The sequence below is a fragment of the Apus apus genome, chromosome 4 (genome assembly GCF_020740795.1).
Source record: "Apus apus isolate bApuApu2 chromosome 4, bApuApu2.pri.cur, whole genome shotgun sequence".
Classification (NCBI taxonomy): domain Eukaryota; kingdom Metazoa; phylum Chordata; class Aves; order Apodiformes; family Apodidae; genus Apus; species Apus apus.
The window spans coordinates 3661450-3687051 of NC_067285.1; the positions used below are offsets into that span (position 1 = coordinate 3661450).

Here is a 25602-nt window from a genome sequence, read left to right on the forward strand (position 1 = left end):
TTTACTGCCATTACTTTAGCAAACAGAACAAAAACAAGAGCAGCAATACCCAATAAAGCTGTAACTAAGCAGATGGAATGAAAATACTGCAAAGTTTATACAGGAATAAAAGGCTATCTTCTACCAAGGATCTCCTGCAAAGCTTCCACCAACAGCAGCAAGGCATGGCACGTGCATGATTTACACAGCAAGTAAATTCCAGTCTTAACTGTGGTCAGTGCACCCCGTCCAAGCACACAACATAAAATCCTTTCCTCTCTTTAAATGCTGCTTGCTGAATATCACACACTGGGCTCAGAACATCCACATCTCCAGTGCTCACATTTCAAACACTCTAGATCTAGACTGCCACATGAATCACCCTGTGACTCAGCCCCCGTGAGGCACACAATCCGCAGCAAACTGGGGAGCGGTGCCTGTTTCTTTTTTAATAGGACAATGCAGCATGGAAAGCTGCCTCTACAGCTGCCATGGACACTGGCTTACCAATGTGAGCAGTCGTGTAAACTGTCGTGAAGAGCTTTCCGCAGCACTGAATCCTTGTCATAAATGCCCCAGGTGGCTTGCAGCACTGAGTCCAGCAGGCAGTCCCCTGCAGTTCTGTTCCACAGAGCGTACAACCTGCTGTCCAAGCGCGTCCCCAGCTCCAGCGACCAGTTAATGATGGGAGATTCCTCCTCGAGCTCTGCAACACAAGAGCCTCTTTTAAAACAGATTCATCTGAAGTCTCAGAGGATCCAAACTGCACTTTCATGGCATAATCTCAACATTTTCTCCTTTTACGTGAATAAAACTAAGTTTTCCCTCGCAGTACAAAGAGGTGAACTGCAATGGGTAAAGGCATTCCTTGGGTAAAATACTGTCAAGAAAAGAAGGAAAATACCCAAATCAAACCTTAGCCATAAAAAAGCATCAGAGCTCTTGATGATTGTTACTGAAGTGGAAAGATTTGTTCAGTTTTTCTTTAAAGAGCTTGTAACTTAATACTGTAAAGCTTAGGATCTTTATAACTCAAAGATGCATTACAAACAATCTCCACAAACTCCATTCTCTGCCTCACAAATAGGCTGGAGATGTTAAAATTAATTCCAGGGTGAAAATTAACTTGAAAGCAACAAATTTGTATTTAAAACAAATCCAGGCAACAAAGCCACATACATATACACAAGCACTACTTCTTGAACAACAAAAATACTGTAGTGAAAAGCAAGGAGAGAGTCTAACCATTCTCAGAGCACTCACCTTTCTGAACATCTCTATCAAGTACTTCATCAAATAACTTCTCCTGGACTGTGGGCTGTAAGTCTTCAATATCTGGAAAAACAGAAAGCAAACACAGCAAGTCATTTGAAGTTACTGTAAACGAGACATGTTACCAGCTGATGCTCAGGAGAACTTAAGCAACAGCTTTTGCCCGGTCATTCCTGAAGTCTCCTGTGAAAAGCTGCTGTTATTTTCAGATCTGTCACTGGTGACCACAGGCTCCACAGAGCATGCTGAGGTAGGCATGTCAGACTGACTGTCCTACCTTTTATGCAGAAAGAATCAAAGCACATGTGGGCTAAGAATGGATTTCTCTGAAGGAGAAGGTGCAGTAGAGAACCACTTTGAGGTACAGGAAAATAGTATTTTCAGCCCTACTTTATTTAGGACAGCTTCAATTCTAAGCAGTAGTTTTCCACCCATCTAAATGACTTCCCCTCCCCAGTCTCTGCCAATGAACAGGTACAGTTTGCCAAGAGACTCGTTCTTGAACAGAAGATCCACTTTCTTAGTAATTTTATGCAGACTTTAAGAAAATAGTTCAGAGAATCCCAATGGTCTGCAAGCCACACTTTGCAGGTTAGAAAACAAGAAATGGGAAATGCTAGTACTGACAACTCTTCCAAGATCTGCAACTGTGGATCTACTGTTATTAAAAAAAGGCAGAAAGTTGCATAATGAGCAAACCCCCTGTGACTCCTGGATCATGTAGTAAATAACCACATCCTAAAACTCAAACATTTGCTGTACCTTAAAGATTTGCTCATGGTCTGCACTTCAATACAGGATAAGTAGCAAAGGTTTGCTAGGCAGATCAACAACTAAAGAAACTTTGCTAGCTTCAGCACAGTTGTGAAACTTAAATAAGGGAATAAATCAACTAGTTAAACAGAAACATCAAGTATCCCTTTGGGCTGCCTGAGGGATAATGACCGGGCTCTAAGTGGTATTTCAAAGGCAAGAAGATCTCTCCAAAGTTGGAACCACCAGTCCTGCTTGGATCTCCAATACACCAGGGCTTCTAAAGGCAAAGGCCACAAGTTGCTACTGAAGCATATTATTGTTTGGTGCAGGAAGGGTGTCGTGGGGTGGGTTTTTTTGTATGATTGGGTTGTTTTTTTTAAATTAAAACCACCTTGCAGTGGCCAACAATCCATTTAGGTTTTGCACTGCAATGTCTGTGCATTGGTTCTTTGGAAGGATCCTGCCCATTTATTTGAAAGATCGAGTGCAAACTGGTTCCTAAACTATATCACATAGGTAACATCCAAATAGGATTGTGTGATTTATACCACTATCCTTGGAAATGCTGCCTTGAGACCAACTGCTAACTGTTGACTACAAAAGATCTTCAGCTGACTAAGTGCGATGGAAGTGGAAATACACTGACAGTCCCGATGTACTGAAGCTTTTGAACATTCTTATTCCTTAATTATTTAATGGCTATTGCATGCATCAAAAAGCTGCACAGTGGTTTGAGACATGTCTCTTGCAAATACCAAATGAATTCAGTTCTGGCAAGGGCAACATTCTCACGTTACAAAATCATGCTGCTGCTCCTCTCCCTCTTCTCTCTCCCAAACAGCAATGAAGTGTTAGTCTCTAGACACTTTGTGCACTCACATGCCTCTCATACATGACCCACAGAGTAAGAATGGATACAGCTCCTCAAAGATAGCTGTAGACAAGTGGTACCCATTATTCAGAATTTTTAAAGAGGAGGAGACAAGGTTCTTACCTCTGGTAGCATTTTATTAAAGGAAACAGCTACTGAAGATTAAGAGTCTATTTTTGTTAATAGACAAACCTCCTTTTGATCACAGAGTACCTCAACAGTATTTAGAAGTGCTACTGCTATAACCAGGTACCACTGCAAAGAGTAGCTCTGGGCCACAACAGCAAGGACTGAAAGCTAACATAGCTATGTGAAAAGTCATGTTAGAGCCCAGGAGTATTTGGGCTCCACTCTTAACTTTAACATGGTGCTTACTTAGAATACACCACTTTAATTTCCTCACATCTGAAGAGGACAACAGATGCTCATGTCAGAAGAACATACGGGCTGAAGTGTGCAAAACCTGACTATTAATAAGCAGATTAAACTACTAGATCTGACCTATGCTATTAAAACTTACTAAAAACCTATACACACATGCCACCACCATCAGGCAAACTGTAGGCCCAAAACAAGCAATTCTCAGCTAGGTGACAGGAAAAAAAAACCAACAAAACAACAAAAAACTATCTTCAATCAGTATGAAGACTATTGTAACTACCTGCAGGCAACGTAAACGTTACAAGGTCAGTCAGAAAATAGCAAGCAAAGTCTCCCTTTCGTTGATGAAGAGATGCAGCAATTTCACGACGGATTTGTTCTGTCACCTCTGGACACACCATGGCAGGAATGCACTTGGCTGCATGCTGGGATACCTGTAAGATAACAGAGTCACTGCACTTAGCATTACTTCTACTCAAATATGAAGGCTTAGGAGTGATAACCACCAGCAGACAGCATATTTTTGGCAATTAATGCAAGAGAAGAATAAACATTATTGCACTGAAAGGTTATATGTTTAGTGACTCTCAATTAATGCCTCATTTGTCATGCAGCTGATAAAGCTGGTTAAAAACCTCTTTAAATCAAGTAAGTGAATTAACAGGTGACCACTTCCAGTAGGAAAAACCAAAAATAATATAACAGGATAGCAGGAAATAACTCAGAAGTTATGCATGAGCCCAGTCTACATTTAACAAAGAATATCACTGCCACAACTCAGACAGCTTCCTACAAAGAATCTTCTCAAAAGCTATTGAGCTAAGATACTTGAATTCCTCCACACACTAATCACTGACAGAAGGATCTCATTCAATGGCGCAGGGCAAGTGATGGAGGGATGACACTGGATATGTCTAAAAAAGCTTTAAGAAGCACATTTTCACTAGTTAACACACTAGAGCAAAAGAAAGCCTCACTGTGACTCAAACACTACTAAGCATGTTGACTAAGTACTCCCAGAAACTGAAAAAAAAACACCAACAGAAAACAGTATTTCAGCAAATTAATTTCTTTTTAAATGTGTAGTTCCATCCACCCTCATAGCTACTTTAAAGCAGCTACTGATATTAGTCATTATAAATATATATTCTTCTCAAGGCTTTAGCTACATTTGTCTTGCTTCATCTACCCTGTTGAATTACTCAACTCCATGCATTCCATCATCCTTACAGGCTTCTCAGACACCCTACTTCTCAGGAACACACTATTTCAAAATTGCATTAAGCATCAAAAGAGTGAAGAGGTGGGGCAGAGGCAAAAAAAAAATTTTTGCTCTGAGCAGGTGAATAACCAGAAGTCTGAGATGAAGAAAACTCACCAAAAAAACCCAGTAGGAGGGGCAAAGATGGCCAGAACTGAAGTGAACCATACAAAAATCTACATGGAAATGGAACATTCAAGAACAAGGAGACCACAGAAAGGAACCTACCAATCTATAAAATGGGAGAAGAGTGGAAATGCAGCAATTTTGCAAAGCAAGAAAGTTGACTTTCTCTAGAAAAGAAGCTTCCAAGAAAAACAGTGAAGAAAGACCAGGTAGACTTCTTCATTAACAAAACTCAGAAAAATCTACACTGTCATTGATCTTGGAGCTTTGCTTTCAGGGCACTTCCTCTCCCCCACCCAAAGCACAGGAAGCCTCACAATAGCTCACTTCCACCACCAGTAAGGTCAGAACGTGTGCCAAGACTACTCATTAAGGAGAAAGCTGAACGTCCTCAAGACCACCACAAACACACGGTCTTAAAGTAAACTTGCTCCTTTGAAATACCAAAACAGGCACGAAGCTGGCTGCAAATGGTAGTTACATGAGGTCCCTACTGCATCGATGGAAGGGCCAAAGCAACTCACCTCTGTCAGCAGGATGGCCAGCATATCCTGCCTCTGGAAGCGGATGGCCAGGTGGACAAGCGTGTACCCCACGTCAAAAGCAGAGGGGCGGTTCAGCAGGCGTACCTCATCTGCCGTGAGCTGGCGGGCAATGTCCCCTCCTGATGACTTGTAAGCTTCAACAGCAGACAAGTCACCTTCTACAACTCCTGAAGAAAGAAAACACAATTCATTTTAGACAGTGAAGGAGCCACGCTGGATCACACCACATTGCCTAACACAGGGTACCCCATCTATTATGATACAGGCCTGGCCTATGAAGAGCAACTGCACATCGGGACACTTGCTAATTATTTTTAAACTGAAGACTACAAAATATTTACACTTACCTCACCTCCTAGACAATTTCCACTATCCAAACTAGGTGGAAGATACAGATCAAAAACCCACCATGGAGCATCACTGAAGACCCTTGATGAAGTACCTAGTGTTTCATTTGACCAGCAGTACTGAAGCCATTCATTCACAGTACAGAGATCAGCTTGATTTCTTCCCTTGTAACTTATCTTGAAAACCAACTACTGGATCTAAGAAATAGATCCATTTAAAGGCTTTCTGAATTAAAGTTGTTGTTTTGTTTTGTTTTTTTCCCAAATGTGGTTTAAAACAGTGTTGAAAGAGGGTGCAGAGCACAAAGTTTCTCCTCAGCTCATCTTCTCTGTTACTAATTGACCTTACAAGTTACCATGCAGAGTACTCTGTTTAAACTGCATTAAGGGGAAATCCCACACACATACTGGATCAACCTTGTGTTGCTTTACTTCTTAAAGCAGAATGAGGTGGGGGATGTGACCCTAATGTCTTCTAGAGTCCCTGAGAATCTCTACGTTCTGTACCATGCTTCATATCAAGAGCATTCATGCTGCATGCATTCTTTAGTTGCAATTAACAGAATACACCATCAACAGGGTGTGGTGCTGTAACAGTATGAGTCCCAGTGTAAGATTCCCTAAATTTAGAAATCCTGTCAATTATAAAGATCCCATTTTAGCTACATGCTTCATAAGAGAGCTGTGTAATGCTGAGTCAAGGAAACATGGAAGTCACCTTGAAGCCATCTTTAACAGGGAAGTAAAGAACAACAGAAGAGTAAGAGCACAGATCACAGACACAAGAAACCCTGTCCTCTGTTTTCTGCAGCTAAACCTCCTTGCCAACTCCTAAGAGTCAGTAGCTGAACAGAGGCCATGAAGCTGGTCCTCTTGAGGATCAAGATACAGACAGTAGACCAACACAAAAAAAAAAGAAAAAGAAAAAAGGAACACAACCAAGTGTTCTGCCTACTAGCAGGGAAGCACACTAACCACTGGGTTGCTGGCTAATCCAGGATTTGGAAAAGCATTCTCAGCTCAGCCAGGAAGTCTGTCATTTTCAATACTGAGATTATGAAGCTTTCAGAGAATCACAGAGGAAGAAGGGATTATCAGTGCAAGACATTTCTCTACAAAGTTATCATCTCTGCTTAGTGAGCCTCTACAGGTAAGTTAGATTATTCATTTCAACAGTGGTTTAAAGCAGAGAAGTTCCAGAACACAAACTGAATGCAGATTTCAGTCATACAACATCTACCCATTCATCAAGGACTTGAAAGTCCCAACAGGCCAAGGCAGAATGAAAACAATATAGGACAACAGTTTCTTAGTGTTCTGATGTATGTTTCTCATCTGTCTGTACCAGAAGCCATTCCCCTTCTACTCCGGCACCAAGAAACATCTCATTCTGCTGAGCTGACTGCCTATGTACCACACCGGAGTTAAAGAACTAGTCAGACAAGAGTTATATCTGTCCATTTTACTTCTTGTTCTGCAAGAGTTAGAAATTTGCTGATGAAAAAAAAAAATAAAGGGTGCTACTAATGGAGAAAAGCTCCTTCAGCAAAGGGAAATGAACCCTGAAAATTAATTGTTCAGAGTTTCAGACATTCTCCAAAACATGCACCGATATGGGATGTTTGAGCAAGGTGGCCATGCTCCTGTTTCAACACTGCAATTCTGGGTGGAAGCAAAAGGTGTAGTTTTGTCAATATATGCTGTATCCATGACAACAATGTCACATGTAGCACTTTCTATGCAATTGCATTTCTGCCACTGATAAGGCAACACCAAGGCTGCTTGTGATAGGGTTCCAAACGCAGCCAACTGACTTTGAGGTGGTTTTCTGTAAATATGTATAAATATATATCAAAGTCAGACAACTTCTCATGGCCCATCCTCTTAGAACAAATTATAACAGTTTTGACACAAGATCACCTGTTAGCAAACATCCAAGGGCATGAAGAATCCTGATGAAGAGCAGATTCTCTACTATCTTAGGACACTCTTAATTTCTTATGATATTAATTTACACCAGCAGCCACTCTATATCCTTTTATATTTTAACCACTTGTATTTACAGGGAAAATATCCCAGTTACTGTATCTGCACCTTCCACTACACCACCCAATGACAAACATACCAAAGGCTATCCAAGACTGGTAGGTAGCAATCTATATATCCCAAACTAATTTCAAAATTTAAACATATCCCAAGTCCCCAGAATGATCTTTCAGTGACAATCAGACCCAATGACAATTGCAGTTGGCCATGTCAAATACACACTACACAGTAGTACATGCTACTACAGCCCAAAGTCAGTGCTGAGTCAATTCACATTTATTATTATCCTTTTAATCCCCCACCCTTAGCTGCTAAGGCAACTCACTACCATCCCACTCTTAACCAAACCACAGCAACAACTGAGGCCTAAGACTGATGCTCAGAGGCAGTCAAGTGAGGTTTGGCAACGCCTTCAAGCACTAACTAGTACAAGCTGCAAGAAGGATCCAAATCAGTGACATGTGCTGTACTCAGCACTGCCAGTTCTTGCAGTTTATTCCCACGTCTTGCAATACTTGACATTCCTAAAAGCCCCATGTCCTAGAATTAATTACTAAAATTGTTATATAAACTGGCATTTTTAAAGCACATTTCTAAACCTTGCTGATGAAGTTTAAGCTAAATAAATACATCAAAAACGGGTAAACTGCATAAGCTTTCTCGGCCTTATTTTAAAAAAGGACACTGTAAAAGTGTTTTAGGTAGAGGGATGGCAATACTTTGTCTAACAGAAGTAAAGAACAGTGGTGGTGTGCTAAATGACACAAACTAGCACAGTCACAGCTCATGAAGAGATGGTGATGAGGCCATGTGCATGCATCTTATCTGGTCATCCTCTATTCCTTAATCCAAACAGCCAAGTGACTATTTATGGGAGAGAGAAAGGGAAAGAAAAAAATAAAAAGGGCCAGGAGATTTTTAGTTTAACTTAAGACAAACTCACTTCTGGATGCACTGTTTTTAATTGATAAACAAGACAGAAAAATCAAACCATACAGAGCTCATTCTGCATAATTTTTTGCACAGAGCCTGTTACAAACCTCTTCCCCTACAAGAAGCAGCCTCTTGCAAACCTGCTGCATACTCTAATCTCTGGTACTAACCTGCACTGGAGTGCTGTGACCCAAGTAGCCAGAGTAGCATTACTGCAGGGCTTAGATTCTGAGGTCACTAAACCTAGGATCCTCTTGCTGTGGCTAAGAGGTGCCTACATTTCTCTTCACCTGTACTACTAAAAATCTACTCCATAATAGCTGCTTCAAAAGGACAGGGAAAATTCCTGACAGCTAGTCAGGTGCCAGCCTACTTAACAGTGCCAGTCACTACAATCCAAGGCTGCAGTGAACACTGAGCAAAAATAGAGTAATAATGGGCAGATTGCCAGGAATCTCAACCAGAAAACAAATCTTGCCCTAAAACTATAGGGTAAACTTGCCTACATGCAGCATTGGTAAGAGCTGCCTGCAATTCCTAAATTCAGTACCACCACTCCAAAATGAGGTCTTAATATGCTTTACTGACAATAGGAGGCACATTCCTACAATGGCTTTGATTTCTGTCAGATGAATGAGAGCCTCCAATTCATTAAGTCTATTTAAATAGAGCTTAACAAAACACTATTTACAAGAAATATTACAGAAATATTTACTGATGTTATAATTCACTACATTTCATAACACACAAGTGCCTGATTACTTACACAAGCAGCCTTTGAATCGTGTTCTGATACAGTGCTGTGCCAGTTGGATTATTCCCCAGACACCCACTGCATTCTTCAGACTGTTAAAATGTCAAGAGGAAGAGTGGCATTTGCCTCAGGATTGTTCAGAGCCTGGGAGCTCCAGCAGCTCAACCTCCAGGGTGTAGCTTTGATGAGTTACAAGAGCTACACACAAATGCAAACAGATCCTTATGACTCAATGGCTACTTCTGACCCCCAGGAAGAGCAGCTTTTATTTTAAGCGGACTCCAGAAATGTTAGTTTGGTGTTATTGCAACTGAAAACACTGGTCTGTGCCCCCTCCCACCTCCCAAGTTGAGCTTTGCTTCATGCACAAAGACAGGACTACAGTCTGACCTCCCAAGTGACAGGACACACTGCCAACTGCACCCAAGCCATGAGAAAATCCAAGTGCAAGTTTGTTTTCTGCATTTACAGGTTCAGCTCTGTTCCCATTTGTAACTCAGCCATTTCCTCTTATTGGAATACTCTTTCACAGCACTGGGAACCAAGGCTTTCTCTTCATCTAGTAAAACCCTGACTCCGGCAGACAGCACACATCAAGAACATGCAATCTCACTGAACATACGAAGATACACGACAGAGACCAGGAACATTATCTTAAAATATTTCATCCAGAACAAGTTGCTCCAAGCCCCATCCAACCTGGCCTTGAACACTTCCCGGGATGGGGCAGCCACAGCAGGGTTTGTACCATCCTGATCCTGCAATTCTTCATGCTTACAACTGTTAGAACCATCTTCTTTATTAGATATCAGTTACTACCCTTACTCATGTTAAATAAGCCTGTAATTTAGCCTAGCTGCTAAAAACCAAACTACTTCAGCTAAGGTGCTATTAAATTTATTCTTTACAACATGTAAATATTTATAGGGTTTAGTGCAGTTAAGGAAGCTCTTGCATGTTTTCCAAGTTTACAAGCATATCCAGAAGAGTAAATCCTGTTTGCCCTAACTACAGAGTCCAAATGATTTCAGAACAGCCAGATATAAAAGTCTCCAGAGAAAACACCACAGCAGCAGCCTTTCTTTATTTTACCATCTTTTGATAGGTTTGGAGCACACTGGCTGGCACAACTAGAAAGTGAAATAGGCAAATTCTTTCCAATATACTCAATGCAGTTCTAGGGGAGACAGAAATGAAACAAGCAAAACCAAAGAATTAATTTCAGTAATATGCTAAACTAAAACCAACTTTTTCTGCTAAATTAATGGAAGAGTGCAAAGGTGACTGTTTAGATAAAATGTATCAAAGAACAACCCAAAGATTTGAGATGTATTTGATCCAGAGAGGCAGCAGTTTGACAGCAAACAATGTGTTCTCACATCTGAGTGGACTACAAAAGGAAACACTTCATGTTAAGGAGGTCATTGTGCCTCCTATGTGTAATCAACTTCACTATTCCTTGAATTGCTTGATAATAAAGGCAAATGTCCCAAACAAACAAGTTATACATTTTAAAGGTCAGAAGTAGAGATAGATCCCTCTGCAACATAGGCCAGACCAGAAACACGGAGGCCTGTGCTGTTTCTCTTCTGCTACAGATACAATTGCAAGTGGTCTACATCACGTATGTGCTCTCATTTACTCAGACTGATCCTAAGACTGATTTAAATGCCAAGGTGACCTTCCAGCAAGTGAGGGACTGATCAAGTGACAAATTAAAACCTAATTTTGACGCTCAAAAGTCTTACTGCTCCTCTAACACCCAGAGTGCCAAGGAGCTGTGGTTTGACCAAGCGAACTGTAGCTTCCTCTGGAGCTCCAGCTCTCACGCTCTTCCCAACTATTCATTAAGGTGCCATTAAAAAAGTTTTAATATCAGTAACTACTCCACTTCAGCATTTTGAGCATCAAAAACATTCCGTCTGATATAAAAGAGTGGTGTGATTGTCTGAAAAACCTTCATGGGCCTCTAACCATACCCTTCAGTTCCTTCTTCTCTTTCTCATCTCCAGAATCTCCCTTAACATCAGCACACAATCAACAGCTGATCACTCTTCAGGCAATGACAGCTTAAGATGGAAATTTCTGTATACCAAATTTTTAAAAAACTCTTCAAGCTCAGCAACTTGCATCAGCCTCCAAATAAGTAAATTACTTCCAAGACATGTACCTTTAACTTGAAGCTACCCAATGCATGAGAGTATGACTAGGGCATACTCCTTTTTCTATGCAAATAGCTCATACCCCTACATACAGTCCATGTAGTATGTTTCTAACCTGTCATTACAAGACAAAGCAGCACATGTGTAAGAACTGTTGAAAGATGCCCTTATCCCCTATCCTATCTGTTAGAGGTATCCACACCCCTTGGTGCATACTGCTTGCAGGGTTGCACCCTAAAGGGAGGTTGGACAGTGGAAAATCATTGATTATATTAAAGTTAATCATCAGTCCTTCCCTGGCAAGTTTAAATAACTACTTTTAACTTGATTGATTATTCAATTCTTTTTAGCATAAAACATCATTGAGCATTTAAAAAGTCAAGAGACCAAAAATCACAGCGTGCTTCAGGAGTCAAGGTTTTCTACCAGTGAGGCATGCAGTACTTCACCCACTTTGAAAGCTACACACAAGTGTTAAGTAGTTCTGCCAGAATATAGATACAGGACACAGATGACAATACAACAAGATTTCTTAGCCAGGTGAAAGTTGTAAGCTCACATCGTTGTTACCTGGCACAGCAGACAAGTGTGCCAAGTCACAGTTCTCAGTATGACAAAGGAACAGGGAAGGAGGCCAGGCTATGCAGCTCACAGAAGAGACTCTTCCCCCCCGACATCCCAACAGGCACTGTTAGCCAGATGTAGCCAACACCAGCAGGGCAGGTCATCACCTGGCAGTGACTAATTCATCTGGTACTTCCCCAAATAGTTCAAGCCAGCCTACGTTGACACCAGCAAGGAACAGTGCATGACCCCTCCTGCCTCCAGCAGCTTCCACCCACCCATACAATTCCCACCCCCTTATTACCCCCTTATTATAAACAACCCCAGCAAGGTTTAGCTGTACCATGGATGTGATGAGGAAACCAGTCTGGGTTTACTAAAACAGCTAAACAAACCAAGCACCACACCCCCCATAAAAGTATCCCTGCATCAAGCTTCATTTTTAGCCAAGATTAGTTTCCAGACACACATCACTGTACGTTGGCACACAAACAGACCAGGAGGACAGAAACAAGGGGCTGGGAGGACTAATTTGGGTGGCAGTGCCAGCTGAAAGCCCCATGGCACATCAGTCCCTTCAGGCTGCCTTTGCTGCCAGTGAAGAGCCACATGCTCTGCAGGACACAGAGCAGGAGGTGGCCTCCAGCTCTCCAGCAGCTGCAGAGCAGCCCGGGACACTGCCCAGGCAGCCTCATACCTACATCTGGACACAGCAACTCTCCTTTCCCATGCTTTCTGAATGTTTGGGCAACACATTTGGCAGTATTTCAGAAAACTGAAGAGGGAAAAGGACAGATGAAAAAAAAAAAAAACAACAACCCTGTACAAGAGAGAAAGTCAACAAAGGAAAAACTAAGCAGACACGTATGTAGGAATACCAGGAATGAACTAAGCCCTTTTAAGGATGTACTGCAAAACAAAATTCATTACAGCTTGCTCTAAATATTTTGGATTTAAGAAACACACTCTCAGTTGTTTCTTTCACACAGCTAAGAAGAATGCATGTCTACATGGCTTCAGAGCTGCATGCCCAGGAGGGTAAGTCTGGCCCATGGCAGTAGTAGCCACCTTGTTGACCTGAATCAAAGAGCAGAGCATACCCTCTGGCAGCAGTTCGTAAGTAGAGTTAAAGGAGAAAGGAGAAGAAATGTAGCTTACTTTTAATCTGTGGGCTTCAGTTCAAGTGCAAGAGTTGAACACACAACCCAAGAATGCCCAGCAGTGCCCTACAGCAAACACACTCTGCCAGCACCACTGTTAAACCCAGCCCTGAAGTGCCAGGAGAGGGGAAGCTTCAGCAAGAATTGAAGTGTAAGCCCCAAGCAAACCCTGAACACCAGGAAAGCTTTATAAGTCATTACCATCTTCCTCTATTTCTGCTACTTAAAACCATAGCCAGCTGTGACCAGCTTCACCAGGCCCCATGGCAGTACTGTTCTTGCACATCAGACTCCCTAAGCCCCACAGGCCACCAAAACCCTCTTACAGGCTTTTTGGTGCAGATATCATGAGCTACATAAAAGACAAGGGAGCTTTATCTTAAATACACGAGCTTCCACCCCTCCACCTCTCCCCCAAGAAATGAGTCACCTTGGACTCCATGTTAGCCTTGTATTAGGCCAGTACAGCAGAAAGCACTGGTGTCCTTGCAGAAACTATTTGTCATTTCTCATTGTAACTGCAACAGCATTTGTAGCAAGTCACATTATTCAACAGCCATATTTATTAGATGTTCTGCTTTCATGTTAATAGTTTTTAACCAAATCAATCAGTTCTAGGATCTCGTCCTTTTGAGAAAGAATCATTTGATGGATATATCCACCACTGCAAAAAACAAGTCAATAACAATAACACGTGAGTACATTTACTTACAGACTTTGAAAGGAGGAATATCACTAATTCTACTTATTTGAAAATAATATCCTTGATAGTGAGTACTGCTCATGCGAAAAGTCAAAAGTTTCACTCATCACATTTTGTACAGCCTAGATTTTCAAGCAATAAAAGTCTTGATGGTGTGTAGAACCTTAGTGGATGTCTCCAACAAGACAAAAAACCACAAACACACACAGGTACTTTCCTATATCCACACAAGATACATGTCTACGTGTTTCAGCTAGAAAGAGCAAATGTGGAAAAAAGTAGTTTGATAGATGTTTTTAATGAAATTTGACATTAAATTAAAATCTAGTAGAAGGAGCTTTATACTAGATATCAGAATAGGGAGTTCAACTCAACAGCTGTCCTGAAATATCCAACATTTTCCTTGGTACCTTCTGAAAGATAATATCTTCTAAGAGAAAAGAAAATAACCAGTCTGCCAAGAATTACTCCTACTCCTCTAAGCTTTATTTTTAACTTCAGAGAAAGCTACACTGTGCACATCCAAAAAGTTTAAACTGATACATCTCCCCCACATAAGAGTCTCAAAGCCAATGGACCCTCCACAACTGATTTGAACAGAGGTGCTCAGCCTGAACTCAGCAAATCCTAACAAGCCACCACTTGTCAGCTGGACTATAGTAACAGACTACAGAACAACCCTCACTCCATCCATTTTCACAAACTTACCTGGCATTTAACATGAACTTGTCCCATTTAATAACTGTGTTTGGCTAAGAACTGACAAATGCTCAGTTGAGCTAAAAGTCCACAAGAGCTCCAGCAGCTCACTAAGTCACCGTAACATGGTTGATTTCAATGGTAAGAACAAAGGCTTCAGAAAAAAATTGACAGTTAAATTGTTTTAAGTATGTCACACTAAGGCAACAAAATAACCAGCACAAAGTGGCTTACTCCTTTTAAGATTACTGGCTAAACTGGTATACCTTTCCAATGCAGATACACTCTGCAAAGCGTCCAGAGACAACCACAGAACAATCTACAAAGACTTCATCAATCTTCCTAAGGTCATTCCTGCTACAAGGAGCTACTTGGGAAAAAATATGACACCTGTCATAAGCAAAATTAACTTCTGAAATGAAAGACTGACAATCAACAGCTTTGGCTGCTGTTAAAAAGTTGAAGTACAGTAACTGATTCAGTTACAGAAAGGAATTAATGAAATCTTTCAGCAGAACAGTAGTAAAAATCAGCACACAATTCCATCTGCCTTCTGGGTTTCTCATCAAGATCCCTCCTAGAGTCAAACTATTCTCATTTTGAAAGAATCAAATCGTTATTGCCTTACAAAAATTCTACGCACGTAACTTTGAGCTTCATGTACAATTGTGTAGTCACAACTAGCATTAAATACTTGCAGAACTCATGGTCTTAAATACAAACACCACCATTCCCACACAGATTAAATCTGAAAGTGTGAAATACTTTAAGTAATGCTAAAATAGTTTAAAACAACCCAACAACTTACTTTTCAAAAAGCAGCAGATAAGACCCCTAATATTTCATACCGTTGCTATCAGAGTGTAAGATAGACACTGGTAAGGCACAGAACAACCTCCAACAACTGATCCTGGCTTTGGATAACTTAAAAAAATACCATACAGAATTTCAATTGCTTGACTTCAGAAGGAAAAAGCACTGCACATCTGTGAGCATGTAAGGAGCTGAAGGTCTCAGGAAATACTGAGGCAGTTCACTACTTTCAAAAGGAAATGTGCTTGTCTAACTACTCACGCAGCACAAAAATAAACTGAATACTTATTAGCTCAGAAAAATCAAGCCCATGACACTAGAAGCATTTGCACCTAATCAAATACATTAAATAAAGAAGCTCCAAGAATTAGTTTTTGATCTTCAGAACCATGAAGTGACTTCACGAAGCATTAAGAAACAGTATGAGACACACCAGTAGTGCCAGAGTTTCAAATGAAGTGTTTTACTCTAAAAATAGTTGTGTATTTCAAGTGTTCAACCTGCCTGTGTGCTAGGGCACAAGATACTTGCTTCTGGGAAGTTACGGCACAGAAGTAACTCACAAGGTCAATAACTGAAGAAAACCCTGCTCTCACATGTCTCTGTTCTTTAAACAGCATTGGGAGAGATACCCAGAATTTCCTTAGGAAAGCACTAAAATACAAAACAAAATTGAATTTTTTGAAGCAGTTGACTACAAAAATACTTTCTGAAAGCCTGTAAACATTTACAACACAGTATCTGTATGAATACAACATTATTACTTTCAAGGTCAGTATTACACATGCAGTTTCTTGGAGCTACATATTTTGGTGTTATTTTTAACATCTGACAGAGCATCTTGTACCATTGCAAGCTCTACACTGTTTACAAATACTCCCAGGCTGCAGCTGCTGACTTTACTAGCATATCTTGCCATAACAAAAAGAAGAGTATTTACCCAGTAAAGGCATTTTTTACAGCACTATATGCATTACACTTCTGTAGACTGGTTTTGTAATTTTTCCACCCTTTTGACAGCTACACAGAACAACAGGATTGGGTTACCAGAAGATCCACTTCCACAAAAGGTCAAAGAAGTCCAAGAACAGTTAGGACACATCTAACCCTGTTCAGATCATGGATGAACGCTGCACCCTCTCTTAGCAGGTGCTATTTCAAGAACTTCTACATTTGGTTTACTTTTTGTAAATTAAAATGAAGAGATGAAAAGAAGCTGTTGCAAAATCCAGTATCAAGTTTCTATTTTAATTCTTTGTCCTCCCAAAATACGCAACCACAGGCAAAACAGTAAAAGGTAGCAGCAAACAACTTACCAACACAAGCGTTTAGAAACAGCCAGTCCGTCTTTTTCATTCTGTTTTTTATTTGCTTCAGTTTTTTGAAGTCAACTTCAAGTTCTTCCTTGCTGCCAACAGCTCCAGCCAATTCAATTCTTTGGAAGTCCATTTTCACATCAGATTCACGTTTGGTTGTAGGCGGAGATCTTCTTTGGCTATTACCACTACTACAGCTTCCTCTCCATCGAGCTCTGTCTTGCTCATTGATGATTGAGGAAGCCTCTTCGGTGTCTGCCAGTTCTATTGCCTCGATGTTGTTAGGTCTGGGATGATCACACACAACACATTTCCTGGCCTTTGCCCAGTTTTCATATGTACAAACAGAACAGGTCCAGTGCTGAGCCCTTGTGTTTAGTTTATTTCTGTCATTATATTCCTCACACGGATCAACAGCAAAAGGGACTGGTCTTGAACCAGAACCTGAAGACTGAGGAGACTCTGTGGGACTCCTGGTCCTACGTTGAGACAAGCACTGAGTACATCTTATCGCTCTTGGCCAGTTCAAGTACGTGCACATGTGACACGACCACTTATTTGCACTTTCCATACTGTAGGATGATTTAACCCTTGGTCTTGCACTAGAATCCGGACAAATCAAAGGACTACTCCCTCCTTCAGTGCTCGTGGGATCCCAGTCTCTACCGATATCACTGGAACCACTTTTAAACGGGTCTTCGGTGATAATGGTTCCGCTAGGTCTCTGCGCACGACACATGGTACATTTGATTGCAGATGGCCAGTTTTCATAGGTACAATACTCACAAGCCCATTTAATTCCACGCTCTGTCATCGTGCACTTCTTGAAATGAACTGCGTCAGGCAGAAAGCTAGGTAATCAGAATACATCATTAGTGCACCAGGGCTGCACAGCAGCTCCATAAAAAAAAAGTACAGGAGATTTAACCCAGCTGATCTGTACTGCAGAAAATAGAAAGATCAGGCTGGGCAAACAGGCAATCTCTTTTTCTTGGTACTATTAGAACATCCAGGGGGAGAAAAACCACTACAAAAAGGGTAAGACTTGAGATAACAGCATTTTCAAAGCAGATTTCAGGATTGCAGAAATGAAAACTTTGTCCTGCATTTCTGGAATTTCTTAAGTTTTCAGATGCTTCCACAACAAATACACATTAAGCACTGAGGATACTGGAGAAGAGACCAGTACGACTGCAGAAATGTCATAAATATTAAATTATTGAAATAAGACTTCATATGAATACAGCAGTACAAGAAAAGGAACGTGAAGACTAAATCCTGTGAGGTCTTTTGCAAGACCTCACAGGATTTGGAAGGAAGGAGTGCATCGGGTGGGTGGTTTTGCAATGAGTAAGCAGTTCTTTTGGAAAAGTAGGGTGTAGGAGTTTACATAAAATGCATACATTTGAAAATTTTATACATGTGCTTAACCAAGACTAAGCCTTGATTAAACACTCAGAACAGCACTGCTACAAAGTCAAAATACCACTTGAAAGGAAGCACAAACTATGTGTGTTGACAAACTAATACAGCATTTTCATTCTACAAATCCAGATTTCAACCCAATTTCAACTTACTTTTTCTCTAATGCAGAGGGGATTCTGTCTTCATGCTGGCTCAGACCTTTTCCTCAGATTGCCAAATTTTCAGGATGAGACTAAGCAGATAACTATTCCTGTACACAAAAGGAAAACAGACTCATTATGGGTTTCCTACTGGACCTGAGTAACCAGAAAGTTAATTATTAAATGCCACACCTATTCTGATCCCAATTTACTTGTTCAAACTCAGTCATGACCTGTCTAATATAGAGACTGGTTAAAATAAACCAATATCCATAAAAAAAACCAGTCATCACACAAGTGATGAATCTGACAAAAGAATTAGAACCAAACAGCATCAAATTCACACATACACACAAAAAAAATCTATGAACACTCTTCCTGCAATCTGAAACTTAGGCTTGAGAAGAAAAAAAAAAGCTTTGTGTAGAAGGCATAATAGAGGGAAAGGGTGAGGCAGGTAAATAAAGTACAAATAGAAAAATGCATACAATCTATTTCCTCCCTTACCACAGAATAATTACCCAACATATAAGACTCCATTATATGCTATTTTTAAGCATGCAAAACTGTTTGAAACACAAATCTGCCATATCAATTGACTGACAATTCTCATTCATCATATTGCAACTCTCTTGGCTAACAGAAACACCCAGAGTTTAGTAAACAAAAACGCAGTTACACAACAGGGTTACACTGAAAACTAGACACAAACTAAAAATCAGTTTATACCTGTTCTCCAATTAGGAAATGTTTTATGAGTTAGTACATTCACCACTGAAAAAACTTCTAAGAGTACATTTAAATTTGTCACCCTTATTACTACAGTCTGCCTTCTGTGGACTCCAGCACACAACACAGGTTTTTTCCAACAGCTCAACTCTGATCTATTCAGCAGATCAGGTGGCTGCATGAATTAGGGGCTATCACATGGCCAGGACAGAGGAGAGGGCAGGACTATCCTTTTCAGCAGGGATCCATCTTGATGCTGTATGGAAGCAGATGAGCAATCAGGAATACAAAAAGCCTTCTCCTGAAGTTCAGGTTCTAACATTACTTGTGTGAACAGACTGCAGATCACTTCACTCCCACCTATGTTATAAAACTGTGTCAGACTAGGGAATGTGCTGACAAGGCAATTAGACTTCCTGCTGCTTCTCCTTCATCATTCCTCATAAATGTCCATGCCCATGCCTATTGGAAAAACAAGGGCAAGATCATATCAGGGTCTTCATCTCTGCAACAAAACAAGTGAAAAATACATATGTATACACAGAAAGACATCAACTTCATTTTACTAAAGGTGACTTCATTATGAAGATTTTTCAGGAATTTGGAGGAAAAGCAGTTACTCTGCTCCATAAACTAAAGCTTTGTCAAAACACCTCCCATGTAAGTACACTATCTGCTAGATTTCTCTCTTCTACTTGGTCAAGGCTTTTTTCTCCAATTCCCAAAATAAGACTTCTAATGTCTTCAACATTTCTTAGTAAGCTTATTCTCCCTGTAAAAAGAGTTTTCTGAGTTTACTAGTAATGAACATAGGACAGTTGAAGTTGGTTTCCACCAAAGAGAAGGAAGCAGCTTGCCAGCCTTGCACCTGCCAACTGCCACCAACAGAACCACTGAGAGCAGTTTCACTTGTGCTACCCCAAAGATAACCAGAACGTGGCTGTCCCAATACTTCAATGCCCAACACCAAGATTTGGGATAACCTCTACCTGAGCCAAAGGTATCATGCTTTGAGTAGGTAATGCTTTTAACCAAAACCCAGATCCACACACAACGTGTGATGTAGCCCAAAAAGGATCTGTAACTGTACATGGTCCCTCATCTACCCAGTTTTGTAAAGCCTTAAATCCAGCAGTTCCCATTGCAAACAAATCCCAACCCACATTTAGGATGGCCAAATAAAGCATCATCTGCCTTACTGACATTAAGGCTGAGAAAGAAGATTGCTGCTCAAGTTAAAAAACCGCTGGTTACAAAAATGATCTAAACAAATACTGAGATACTATTTATGAAACTAAATAGCACAGTACATACTGTGTTATGGAAAATCTTTCCTATGTCATGAGATTAGGTTTTTAGTTGCAATTATTCTCTGCACACCTTAAAAAGCTAGATGCTTTCAGACTTAATTCTTAGAGAGGCTGCGTATCTGCAGCTCTGAAAGCCTCGGAGATCTGAGCCCATACCTCTGAACAGGAGGCCTCAGGTTATTATTAAGAATATAAAAAGGCTCAGTGGAGCAACACAGCTTCTCTTCTTTGATAGCTCTGCCAACACCCACTACAGCACAGCTAGATGAGGAAATCTAGCACTTCCACATACAGGGCTTTTTTTGTTTGTTGCTTTAATTTTAGGTCTTGCTCTGACCCCCACCTCCAGGACACCAGAACCATCTGATTTACTGGTGATACAGGATCCTCATCCAACTACCAAGCAGTCTGAAGGTTGTTTTTTTTTTTTTCAGATTTACTTTTTTTTGCCACTGTCAAGTTAACTTATTAATTCACATTCTTCAGAAAAGATGAATCATGTAGTACCTCCTCTCACAGAGAAACAGAGTAACAGGTACATGCTTTGATGTCCAAAAAGCAGGAGCAGACAAGAACTTAGAACCTGCGAAAGTCCAAGTTCCAATTGATCTGTTTATACAGCGTGCTAAATACATTCTGGACAGACTAGTAGAGTAATTCAGTACATTAAAGAGAAGAATATATTAAATTGTGATAAATTAAGTAACAAAGAAAAATCAAAGCATCAGACTACCTTTTTACTAAATAAGGTCAGTCAGAAAAGGTCACCTAGGACAGCCACAAATTTTATTTTTTTTTCCTTCCACTTTTAATAATATTTTACTTTTTACATGTATGTGAAAACACAGAACAGCACAGAGAAATTAGAAAGAAACAATGAAGTCCTCAAATACCATTTTTATGACAGGTTATATTATACTGCCCTCAATTTAATTATTCACTGTGTCCAGAAGTTGTTTTTCCTTCGGCTCAAACAAGGAACAACATGGAGCTCCATTTCATTAAGCGATCAAGCCTTTCCCTGTAAACAGGCCAGATGCTGCTTTAGACCAGCCTACACTACGGGTTCTTTACTGGGATGGTGCTGGCAGAAACCTTATGTAATTACACCAATCAAATCAGTGTTCCCACCTCAACTCACAATGCTCTTATGTATGGATTTTTGAGCAAAGCAAACTGCTTCTGTGTTTACAGGGAAAACGGAGCCTAGGTATCAGCTTAAGCCTTTAGCAAGATGTGCAAGGCAAAAGAAATCCGTGCTTCTTCCCCCCGCCAAAGCAGCTGCCCCTCTTATTCTGCTCCAAAAAGAAAGGCAGGCTGGTTTGTTTAATTTTTATTTTAAAACACTGAAGCAACTTTTTGGAGAAACAGTAAGTAGAAGCAACTTGTTCTGAAAAAGAGGTTTCTACACCCAAATGCAGAATCTATTAACTCAACAGTCCGAGTTTTCACACATCCAACCACATCAAGGAGCAAAGCAGAACAGGACTGTGAGTCAAAGCGAAAGATCAAATAGCAGCACTTTCACTGACTGTATTCTTCATATATCTTGAAACAGAACATGTTCAAAAGTTCATCTACCAAGAAGGGATCTCAATCCGACAGCTGTTATTATGCACTAACAGCTGGATACTGTTGCTGTAAAGTTCACGCACACAATAGACAAACAGCTTTTGAAGAAAAATTGCCCATGATTAACTGCATAATTTGACACATCTTCAGAAGTGTTCTCACTTCTATCTCGCTACCTCAAGTTCTCCTCCAGTTGCCTATAAAAAAATTAGCATACTTCTTAGAAAACTGAAGCTCATTTATTCATAAATAAGCCTTCTAATTAAAGCCGTAAAGGAAAACCCGTTAAAATCACACATCTGGATTATCAGCTTAAAAGTTTATGATAAAATATGCACTACTCTGAATGTAGGTAGTTGTAGCTGGTTTTGTCCTGTGAAACTGCAGAACATTTAAATATCTTTTTAAAGCTCATATAAGCTGAACCAAGGGACTCATTAAACAAAAATTTTGCCAGTTTTTAAACACAGCCAGTAGGAAGCTCTCGAAGACAACAGAGCTGTACACAAGCTTAAATAAAAAATGCCAGTTTGTTTCTTTAAAACTTGTAAACACTGAAAACCACATCAAAAAATTCTTACATAAAAGACATCACTACTGAACTGACTCAAACTCGCTTTTGTTACCTGGCTCCAAGAATCCTTGTGAAGTACCACACTGTCAATACACTTTAACAAAAACAACTTACATTTTTAAATAACCTATTTGAAATTTATTGCCAAATACTAAGACTTGATTCTCAAACAAAATTTGTTCTGGCTAATTTTCTAAGGTGGGGTTTTACTGACATTTTCTTCTCTTAACTTGCTAGATTTTCTTACTCCACCTTCAACTACTCACCATTCTTATATGACTGCTTTCTCAAGCACTGAGCATAAGTGTCAACAGATCAGCATCTTAAGAAACATAAAACCTGAACCTAGGCTTCTGTAGTTTGAAGGGGACTAACAACTGTCATCTCTGCAAATTAGTTTGAAAAAAAAAATTTAAAAACACTGACCTTGTCCATGGAACAACCCAATCAGATCAGTGCTGAATCTGGAAGCTTCGCTGCAAGGGCAGTAAATGTGTGTTATAATAAAGAACAGAAAGATGACTGCAATGTTACACATGTAGCAGCATTTTCTGCATTAGCCTGAACACACTGAAGCAAGGAATTTAACAAGTAAGCATAGTTTCCTTCGACTGGTAGGACAGTTCTTTAAAAATTAAAGGATACTGTCCCACATAGATCAGCAAAAAGGAGAACACATTCGTCTCAGGAAGAGAGTACTGAAAGTTTTCTGCAGACTGCTCTCTGAGGTGGGGCTTTCTGCTTATGAAATTGGTATTTCTTCAAAGAACACAAGCTGGCTGCTTGCAGGGCAGACAGTAGAACTGGTCTCAGAGCAGTTACCGTTACAGAACACAGACACCCCTTTCTGATAAAACACAGATGCAAAGCAAGGACTACTTGGAAAAACAGAGGCTCTTGTCAAACTATGGTATCCTTGCCTTCCTCATTCCAGCAAGAGCAGTGCTCTGGAAACACAGGGATCACCTTTTCTCTTCCGAGTAGTAAAGCTGGTCCTTTGCTCCCAAGAACATGGCTAACTGGAAGAATGTTGCTGTCCTAAGAGAGCCATCACCAAGTTAAAACTGGCACAAACCTCAGTTCTATTAAAGAAACAAACCACTGCTATGCACATCACACCACAATCTACAAACTGTCACACTAATGGTACACGAGAAAAGAGAAATAGAAAATATTTTAGTTATAACTGAGGAACTACTTACAATCTGGTATGTTAAATGAGTTCTAACATTTTTCTTCAGTTCTGTTAGTCTAGGCTGTCAACAAATACTCTACTCCGGAGTTTTAGGTATGACCTCTTTCACTACATACCACTTTTTATTGACTCTTGTAAGTGGGCAATAAGTTAAAATTCAAAAGACTTGGCTCTTCGTAAAGAAAGATGCTGCAAGAAATGCAGCTCTCACCCCCCCACCAAAAAAAAAAAATCTGAGAAAGCAGGTAGTAACTGTTGAAAACATCTAGAATTTGGATGAATTCTGATGGGCTTCATCTAAATGCAATTAATTGAAAAAAAGCTTTTGATTTATGGATTTGCATGTCACCATTTATGGTATTCAGAAAAACTACACTATTTTAGTTGAGTTTTCTTTTCAATATTCTATTCACACTTCCAATCCAACTGCTGTCATTTTAAATAAACCTTAAAGCCTGACTTTGCATACTCAAGAGAATTTACATGCAGTTTCAATGCAAGAGGATGCCTGATTTTGCAAACATTCTCTGCAGTAAGAAGTCAAACATTTGGGAGGTTACATATCTTAGGAGAGATCTGAAATACAAGGATGCAGACCTATCTCTAAACAGACTCTTCTGCAAAAGCTGAAAACTCATCACAGAACGAACAGGTATTTGACAACACTAAATATTCACTCTGATATTCTTTTTTTTTATGTTTATCTCTTGAAGCATGTTTGTGCTTTTAACCACTACAATTAATCCTGCTGGGTAACTGGCAATGTGCAAGATTCCATTTTATTTGTTACTCATCTCACATGGGTCAAACTACATCTAACTACTCTTCTTGTGACTAAAAGCTAGAAAAACCTTAACTACTGAAAACAACCTAGAAAATCAACAGCAAAAGCTTGCAGTTAAGTCCTCTTTCTTATTTCAGGAGAATAACATTTTTCAGGGTTTGTGTTGTTTTAACCTCAATTAAAACATCTTATCTAAGATGTCACTCCATATTAGAGTGGACTAAATACGACTGCTTACTTAGAAACCAATACCATTTGGGAAAGTGAGAGTAAGCAGATCAACAGTTACATAATGCACAGCATCTCCCACATAATACTAATCAAAAACCAGGCAAAGTGACTCAAAATAATGAGCTGTGATAGAATATTTGCATAAATACAGCCTGCAGCAATTAATCCGATCATCATGAACAGTCAGCAAAAGATGAACACTGACTCAAGATGTATGACACAGTAACAAACATGTAATAAAACACTAAAAAATTGTTAGAACTTCATTTTTAAGACATTTGCATTAGACAAAGCACACAAGTCGAACAAGAAGATTATTTACAAAAAGCGAGGTCAAATTAAAAAAACTACAGTTTATCTGTGTTTAGACTATTTGCCTAAAACATGAGGCTCCATTTTGTTTAGATCTCAGCCATCCTCACACAAGATGAGGAAAACCAGATGCTATGCTCTGGATGAAAACACACTGTGGAGTCAGACATCAAAACTCAGAAACACTTCAGCCTGTCCAACAACCACGGAACATTAGACTTGTACATTTGACATTCAGTTTCAGTCATTATCCCCTGGACCTCCTCAGTAGTGGCTGACCATAAATTAGATCATGGCTACATGCAGACACAGTCACTATTTGGTGGAGAAAAAACACCTGCCTCCAAATGAAACAAGTAAACACACTCAACATCAACTCTTGTGTAGTTTCACCCTAATTAACGGCAGGCCACTTTCAGGTACATGTAAGGACAGCCCTTAGTATATGCATTTACAGTTGGGCTATATTTAAGACTAGTTCTAGTTCAAGTAAGTCATACCAGCTACACTCATTTTATCCAGCTTTTTTTAAGATACTGGATAGCCAGCAAAGCATTAAAAAAAAAAGGGGAGGGGAGGGTGTCAAAAATGTTATCACAGCACACACAAAACACTATTGTGTGTGTCACTGCTTAACCTAAC

At 40.0% G+C, this 25602-nt stretch overlaps 1 protein-coding gene across 3 annotated transcripts in view; it reads right to left on the reverse strand.

Annotated features, from left to right (window-relative positions):
* The window catches only part of ZRANB1 (zinc finger RANBP2-type containing 1), a 44951-nt gene that overhangs the window by 13991 nt on the left and 5358 nt on the right, over positions 1-25602 (reverse strand). The window contains exons 1-7 of one of the 3 annotated variants that reach the window (XM_051618025.1): positions 22865-22887; positions 18266-18363; positions 16689-17539; positions 5171-5358; positions 3540-3693; positions 1243-1314; positions 487-685 (exon numbers count right to left, since the gene is read on the reverse strand). In XM_051618025.1, coding sequence (XP_051473985.1) covers positions 487-685; positions 1243-1314; positions 3540-3693; positions 5171-5358; positions 16689-17502 — 1427 coding nt within the window. In that variant the 5' untranslated portion in view covers positions 17503-17539; positions 18266-18363; positions 22865-22887. Of the gene's footprint in view, positions 1-486; positions 686-1242; positions 1315-3539; positions 3694-5170; positions 5359-16688; positions 17540-18265; positions 18364-18982; positions 19072-22864; positions 22888-25602 lie in introns of those variants that run through there. The other 2 variants (XM_051618024.1, XM_051618023.1) reach the window with 2 other exon arrangements.